The sequence below is a fragment of the Meleagris gallopavo genome, unplaced genomic scaffold (genome assembly GCF_000146605.3).
Source record: "Meleagris gallopavo isolate NT-WF06-2002-E0010 breed Aviagen turkey brand Nicholas breeding stock unplaced genomic scaffold, Turkey_5.1 ChrUn_random_7180001955180, whole genome shotgun sequence".
NCBI lineage: Eukaryota > Metazoa > Chordata > Aves > Galliformes > Phasianidae > Meleagris > Meleagris gallopavo.
In genome coordinates, this window is record NW_011216020.1 from 1 (window position 1) to 7,512 (window position 7,512).

The following is a 7,512-nucleotide window of genomic DNA, read 5'->3' on the forward strand; positions in this document are numbered from 1 at the left end:
CGTGCCAGCGGCCAGCCGTGCTCCCAGCGCCTCCAGCGCCACCAGCACGGCCCCGGCCACCAGGACGCGGCCGCTCCCCATGGCTGCCGTCGGAGGAGGATGAAGGGTGCCGGCAGCCCGCGCCGCTGCTCCGGAGCAGTGAGCGCCTGGGCTGGGCGGCATCACCCGTCTCCAGGCAGATCTCCGTTGCGGGTACCTCCATCCTGGAGCCCTGGCGCGACGGCGCTACCCTGTGTGCCATCCGTCTGTCCGTCTGCTCCGAGGGACGCTCGCTGCCGCTGCTCTGCCTCGGAACAGCCGTGTCGCTCACGGGACGGGGCTCCACCCACCGCCTGAGCCCCACGGATGGCCCCACGCTCCCTCCATGACATTGCCGTGGCCATCCAGTGGTTTCCACGTGCTTTCACCGTACTCACACCAAGGTCACCTCTTTATCATCCCGTTCTCACCCCATCTTCTCCTCGTATTACTCCTGTCGTCTCCACATGGTCACCTGGCACAAATGCCACTGCCTGCCCATAGCCTTCTCACTGTCACCCACTGTTTGCTCCAGCACCCTCTTGCTCACTCCACGCTCCACCCTTTTGATCCAGGATCCCCACGGTCCATTCGTGATCTTCCCGTGCTCTCTCCGTGCTCACCTGTTTGTCACCCCACGTCTGCTCCAGCACCCAAGGGCGGGTGCCCATTCAGGGGATGCGTGGGGCAGGATTGGGATGCAGGCACTGAGGGCACGCGGGATATCACCGCTCCTCACAGGAGGCCCTGCTTGCCACAAGCACCTCTCATCCTGAGGGCAGCGCCCACGCTCATTTTCACAGTGCCCACAGCCGTGCCCAGGGCACTCACAGGGTCTCACTTCTCTCAGAGGTGGCCAGTTGCTTCCTGTACCACTTCCCAGGCTCTTCCCATCCTTTCCGGTCTGTGGTCGCTCTACGCCCATCCAAGTGTCACTGCATGGACAATTCACGGCCACACAGTATTCTGCCCGTGGTCTCTCCGTGGTCACCCCGTAGTTCCTTCGTACTTCCTTCATGGTAACTCCATGGTCACCCAATGGTCCCGCTGGTCTCACTGTGGTTATCCCAAGATACCCCCACAATCACCCCTTTGCCCCCCCATTCTTACCCCACGTACCCCGATACTGCATCTCATGTCTGACCGTGGTCACTTCATGTTCTCCCCGTGGTCCCTTTTGATCACCCCACGGTCACCCCCGGTTGCCCTCCTGGACCTCCCAGACCTCCCAGCACTGTTGCACAGGGCCACAAACGCTGCTGTCACACGGGTCAGCAGTGGGGCTGGGCTGTCTGCAAGCACCTTTCCTCTGACCAAGCACCCCAAGGACAGGACCCACAGAAGGGGATGTGTGGACCAGGATGGGGATGTGGGGCTATGATGGCACACGGGATGCTGACCCTCGTCACAGCGGGCTCCTGTGGCTACGGGCAAACATTTCTGCTGGGTGGATACAACTGCTGGTTGAAGTGGCTGAGTGACAAAGCCCTCCCTGCACACCCTCCTAAGTGTGTGTTAGGAATGGAGATGGGGCTGTGTGTCAAACATGCCTTCCCCCAAAAGCATGCAGGGACCTGGAGTCAGACCTTCTTGCACCTTCCCCAGTCCTTCAACACTTTGTCTTTTTTTTGGAGAAAGTAGGGCCAGAGCAGAACGAAAACAAAAGCTCCAGGACAACTCAGCTACTTTATTCTCCCCCTTCCCTGTCCCTGGGTCACACCCCACAGAAAGGCCATTTGCCACACAAGGGATGCAGTGATCAGGTGTATGAGGAGCAGAGCAAACCAAGCTTCACTTCCAAGACTGGTCTCTTCCACATAACTTGTCAGAGGTCTAACACGAGGATGAAGGGATTGGCTGGTTGCTCTGTGAAAGCTTGCAAGTAGGATGACCTCTTCTGAATGCAGGTCATTTTTTGTAAATCTCCAAGAGACATTTGACTGCTCTCCTGACCCTTGTACATGATTAATCAGCGGACTCCAAAATGACTGAGAGGAACAGATGCACACAGAACATCCCTACACAGCTGCACTTCCTTAAGAAATGGCTTCAAAATGCTGCTTGCAGGAAGAGCAGAAAACTGGGCATGGGGAGAGATTTTCTTCTATTAACATGGAAAGAAACCATCAGAAGCTCCCAGGTATAAGTCCCTTATCCAGAGAGAGTGCCAGTGATGCCACCTCTTTTCCAAACTCTTTCTGTATGGTGGGAACCGTTTGGGTTTCCATCATCCTTGGGATCTCCAGCATCCTCAGGGTCTCTCCATTGGGGGTTTTCCCATGAGCAAAGAGGTGCCAGCCCTGAAAGAAACTCCTCCTGCAGGTGAGACACTTACAGGGTCTACCTCTCACACAGATTAGCCAATTTTTAACAGTGTTGCAGCCCTGGATGAAGCTCTGCTTGCAGTGCTGGCATTTCTCAGGTCTCTGCCCTGAATGGATCCCCTGGTCCCACTTGGAGGCTGTGGCAAGGAGCCTCAGGAGAGACCCAAGGCTGACCTCTTGGATTCTAGAGTAGAGCATACAGGGGGTCTGGAGAGTGCTACACTCCAACTGAAAAGGAGATCTTGGCCACATATGAGGGGGCTTGGACTGCTTCCAAAGTAGTTAGTATTGAAATGCAGCTCCTTCCGGCACCTCGACTGCCAGTGCTGAACTGGATGTTTAAAGGAAAGTTCTCTCCATCCATCATGCTACTGATGCCACTTGGAATAAGGGGATCGCATTGATTCCACACGAGCTCAAATGGGGAACCTCAGTCGCCCACGAATCTTAGAAGTGATCATGGGCTGGCCTGAAGGCAAAAAGTCTGGAAGATCACCAGCAGAAGAGGTATTGTGTGCTAAAGAGACCCCATCATACAAGGAACTACCAGAAAATGAAAGCAGCCCTGTTCTCTGATGGATTGTTAGGAAGCACTGCAGATGGAAAGCTGCTGTGTGGAGCCCTACACGACAAGTTGCGGAGGCCACCAAAGGAAAAGGAGAATCGAGCCAATTTGCAGAGGAAGAGGCTGTTCAACTGGCCTTAGATGTTGCTGAATGGGAGAGGTGGCCAATGCTTCACAGTCACTCAGGGATGGTGGCAAATCCCTTATGGGGGTGATTACAGCAGTGGGAACAAAACAATTGGCAAAGGGGTAGATCTTGATCTCACAGTGGTAAGCATTACGTGCTCACCATGGTGGAGGCAACCACTGGGTGACTTGAAACACATGCATACCCCATGCTACTGCCTGGAACACCATATTAGGTCTGGAAAAACAAGTCCTGTGGCAACGTGGCACTCCAGAAAGGATTGAATCAGATAATAGGTCTCATTTCAAAAATTCTCTTGTAAATAGTTAGGCCAAAGATCATGGCATTGGGCGGAATTATCATATCTCCTATCATGCATCAGCTTCTGGTAAAATCAAATGATATGTCTTGTTAAAAACTACGTTGAAAGCAATGGGTGGCAGAAGCACTGGGAGAAGCATTTGGCAGAAGCCACGTGGTTTGGTCAACACTGGAGGATCAGCTCCATTTGATGGGTGATGCAGAAAGAGGGGATGTTCAATGTGTACCACAAGGGAATTTGACATTGGCTGAGTGTTCTCAGTCATTCCATGTGTACATATACACGTGTGTGTGTGTTTAATACAATTATTACCACGTTAACAACATGTTAAGACATGTTAATTAAACATGATCTGTATGTATTGATATACTGAGCATGATGGAGTGATGTGGAATAAGGGGTGGAATGTTAGTTTTATGATGTTTTGTTATCAGTACTCCACATCATAGCCTCCAGGCTGGATGTGGCTCTGGGCAGCCTGGTCTAATGGTTGGTGACCCTGCCCATGGCAGAGGCTTGAAAATAGATACCTTTGAGATCCTTTTCAACCCAGGCCATTCTATGATTCTGAGATTCTAGGTGGTGCATTGGGAGTTACAGAGTTACTGCTCCAAGCACCTGGTTCTGAGAAGAACTACACGCCCCAGGGGACTTTTTGTTTCCATTTACAGATCAGAGGTAAGGATAAAAACTGTTTGCACATCATAAGATATCTCTTTTTTCGCTTTCTGCTCGTCCTGGCAGCATGTGTGCTCACCTTCAGCATTAGAGCAAGACCTTCAGCTTTTGAACTCTCTCTCTCTCTCATTTTTATTTGATTTATTAACTTCAATTCCAATTAGATTACAGTATATTGTGTTATCTTGCATTCTGATATATTTTCTAGTAAATTAGCTTTCCTCCTCAGATCATTGCCACTGTTTCGATGTTAGGCATTTCTGTCTATTCTTTTCCCTTTTCCTCTTTCCCTTTTTTCCTTTTCCCATTTTCCCTTTTCTGGGGCGTGGGTCCATGGCTCCTCCTGCTTCATCAGTCACAGAACCGAGCCGAACCACGTCACAAACTGCTGACGTGTGCTTAAAGGGTCTCTGTCCTGCGTGGATGTGCTGGTGGCAGGTGAGGTGGAAACTGGTTCTGAAGCTCTCTGGACACTCAGGACATTTGAAGGGTCTCTCTCCTGTGTGGATGCGCTGAGGGAAGGTGAGGTGGGATTTCCATTTGAAGCTTTTTGTACAGTCTGAACACTTGTACAAGCTCTTCATTAAGAGTACACAACAGTGGTTAACAAGGCTGGAATTCCTTTTCAGGCTTTTTCCACACTCAGCACTTGGGTTCTGTCCTTTTTCCTGGCACACTTCCTTACTCCTTGCATCTTCAGGTTGTTTTTGACCTGTGCTGCAGTCCAGGAGATTCCTCACAATCTCTCCTGCAGGGTTTCCCTGTTGCTTCTTGAGGTGCTCTACTCGTTCCAGATCCCCTTGGATATCCTTTCTGATTTCTTCCACCAAGACACTACCACACTGCCTTTCAGTCACATCACAATTCTGTAGACCCTCCTGAACAGTTGTGACTCCATGTCCTGCTGGATGGCAGAGAAAAGCCAGAAATAACACATCAGGCCTAAGCTATTTCTCAGACAAAATGGTTCTTGTCAGCCCAACCTCCTCCTGTCCCCCACCATCTCACCTGGGCTGAGGTCTCCTGACATGTCCTCCAGGCCACGAACATCTGGGATCCAGGGGTCTTTCCCTCCTTCAAGCAGGGAGACCACCACAGGTTTGGGGGCTGGACATGGAGGTTAAATACAGAAGCAGAGGACATGAAAGCATTTATATAATTCTGTCACAGCTGCTTCTCCCAACAACTCTACTCTGTGTCCCTCCCAATTTCTGTAACCACACTAAGGGCCTGAATGACATTGGACCAACACACACTGGCTTGTTTTGAAGCCCAACGTGACCTCTACGTATCTGAAAATTATGCAGGAACAATTTCTCTCATGTTTACCTTAGGATTTCTTTTTTTAAATTGTACCCAAACTGCTTAGTGCTTAAAGCTCCATAAAGGTTTACAGTAACTCAATGGAAAAGGAAAAAAAAGGTAAATAACCAGAGAATTGCCAGGATGCTGGAGCATGGTGGCACCATGCAACGCAGCAACATGCAACACAGCCACATAAAGACAATTTGCTGATCCAAGCCCTCCTGGCTGATGCCTGCTTGCCCACTCCTCCCTACTGAAATACACGGCCACATCTGCAAAGCTCACGGGCTCCTACAAGCAAAGAGGCTCCTTGCTGGGAACAGCCACAGCCCAGGGAAGCAGCTGGCAGAGGAGAGAAACTCCAGTCCCAGCGGCTTCTCTGTCACCAGCACATAAATACTGGCTGAAAGCACCTCCTTCTCCCCCTGCATTCACATCCCTCACTTGCTTGCTTCCCCACACTCCTACCTGAGATGGACGCGCTGTGGCCATTTGTTGCTCTCCTGCAGACTGGGATAGTCACAGGTGAAAGGCAGAAGTTTCACAGGAGCCTGCTGGGACAAGAGAAATGGCAGGGGAGGTGTGAGGGAGTGCAGCAGTCCCTGTCCAAGACCAGCCTTCCTCAGCCCATTTGGGAGTAAAAGACACCCAGGACTCAGACCAGCACCACTGCACCCATCTCCAATCTTGCCAAGTCACTATTAAATCACTACCGAGTATCTTCATTATATCAATGAATATATTCCTGTTCCTCCCTTAAGAGTACATATTGTATCATATTGCAGCTCCTCATCCAGACGCCTCTTGAGCACTGCCAGGGATGGCGATTCCACCTGGGCAGCCATTCCAGTGCCCGGCCACTCTCTGAGAGAAAAAGTTTTTCATAATGTTTAATCTAAACATGCTCTGGTACAACCTGTGGCCATTTCCTTGGGTCCTGTTTGCTGCCTGGGAGAAGAGGCCAAACCCTTCCTCATCACAGCCTCCCTTCAGGAAGTTGTAGAGTGCAGTGAGGTCTGCCCTGAGCCTCCTCTTCTCCACACTGAACACTCCCAGCTCCCTCAGCTGCTCCTCATAAGACTTTAAGTCTTTCTTGTTGTGAGGGGTCCAAAACTGAACACAGCACTCGAGGTGCGGCCTCACCAGAGCTGAGTACAGGGGACGATCACCTCCCAGCTCCTGCTGGCCGCACCATTTCTAATGCGGGCCAGGACGGCATCGGCCCTCTTGGCCACCTGGGCATACTGCTGGCTCGTGTTCAGCCGAGCACCAACCAACAGCCCCAGGTCCCTTTCCTCTTCACACTCATCCAGCCACTCAGCCCCAAGCCTGTAGCGCTGCATATTTTATGATGGGCTTACTGTGGCCAAAGCGCAGGACCCGGCTCTTGGCCTTGTTGAACCTCATCGCGTTCAGCTCAGCCCAGAGACCCAGCTTATCTGGACCCTTCTGGAGGGCCTCCCTACCCCCAGGCAGATCCACACTACCTACCAACTTGGTGCCATCTGCAGACTTGCTGAGGGTGCACTCAATTCCCTCAATCAGGTCATCGACAAAGACACGAAACAAGTTGGACCCCAGCACCGACCCCTGGGAAGGCAGAGCTGAGGAACACAGAGAACAAAGAGGCTGCGCCACAGCCGGGCACCGCGAGGGCGGCACGAAGAAGCCGAGGCGACCGACATATGAAAAGCGACGGTCCCCGCAGGAACCGCGAGAGGCGGGAGAGAACCTCAGCCGTCAGCCGGGCGTCACCTCGTCCACGAAGTCAGCGGGCAGCGACTGCGAGAAACGCGGCCCGGTGCGGCACGGGCTGCAGTCGCACGACCGCTTCACAACGCCCCGCTCCGCGCCGACTGCACGGCGCAGCTCTGTGACGTCACCAACTTTCCGGCGCGCGATGATGACATCACATCCGGACGCCCCGCTTCGCGTCGACTGCACGGCGCCGCTCCGTGACGTCACCAACTTCCGGCGCGCGATGATGACATCACATCCGGTCTGGAGCGGAAAGCGGTGTGCGGATGGGGAAGAGCGATGGTGAGTCAGCGGGGTCGCGTCCGTGGCTGCGGCGCAGAGCCGCGGGGCGATGGGTGCCGGGCCGGTGGGACGCGGGGACGGCGCGGGGCTGCAGCAGCGCTGCGTGGGGGCGGCTGAGAGCCGGGGATGCGGC

At 53.0% G+C, this 7,512-nt stretch overlaps 1 protein-coding gene and 1 long non-coding RNA gene across 2 annotated transcripts in view; one reads left to right on the top strand and one right to left on the bottom strand.

The window, feature by feature from the left end:
• Positions 1–4,134: 4,134 nt before the first annotated feature.
• Positions 4,135–5,880, bottom strand: LOC104917078 (zinc finger protein 774-like). Its single transcript, XM_031557743.1, has 3 exons — positions 5,808–5,880; positions 5,043–5,141; positions 4,135–4,938 (listed from the first exon to the last, which is right to left on the bottom strand). Exons 2-3 carry the CDS (start codon positions 5,062–5,064, stop codon positions 4,265–4,267), a joined length of 696 nt encoding a protein of 231 aa, XP_031413603.1. The 5' UTR covers positions 5,065–5,141; positions 5,808–5,880; the 3' UTR covers positions 4,135–4,264.
• Positions 5,881–7,100: 1,220 nt separating this feature from the next.
• Positions 7,101–7,512, top strand: part of LOC109365106 — a 1,625-nt gene continuing 1,213 nt past the window's right edge. The window contains exon 1 of the long non-coding RNA XR_004162507.1: positions 7,101–7,379. This is a non-coding gene — a long non-coding RNA (uncharacterized LOC109365106). The remainder of the gene's footprint in view (positions 7,380–7,512) is intronic.

What these genes read in the sequence shown, in the direction of transcription:
- LOC104917078 (XM_031557743.1), bottom strand. Translation starts at nt 5,064, where the DNA reads ATGTCAGGAGACCTCAGCCCAG. An exon ending in GTCAGGAGACCTCAGCCCAG is followed by an intron (nt 4,939 to 5,042) that starts GTGAGATGGTGG and finishes TCTGCCATCCAG; the next exon opens with CAGGACATGGAGTCACAACT.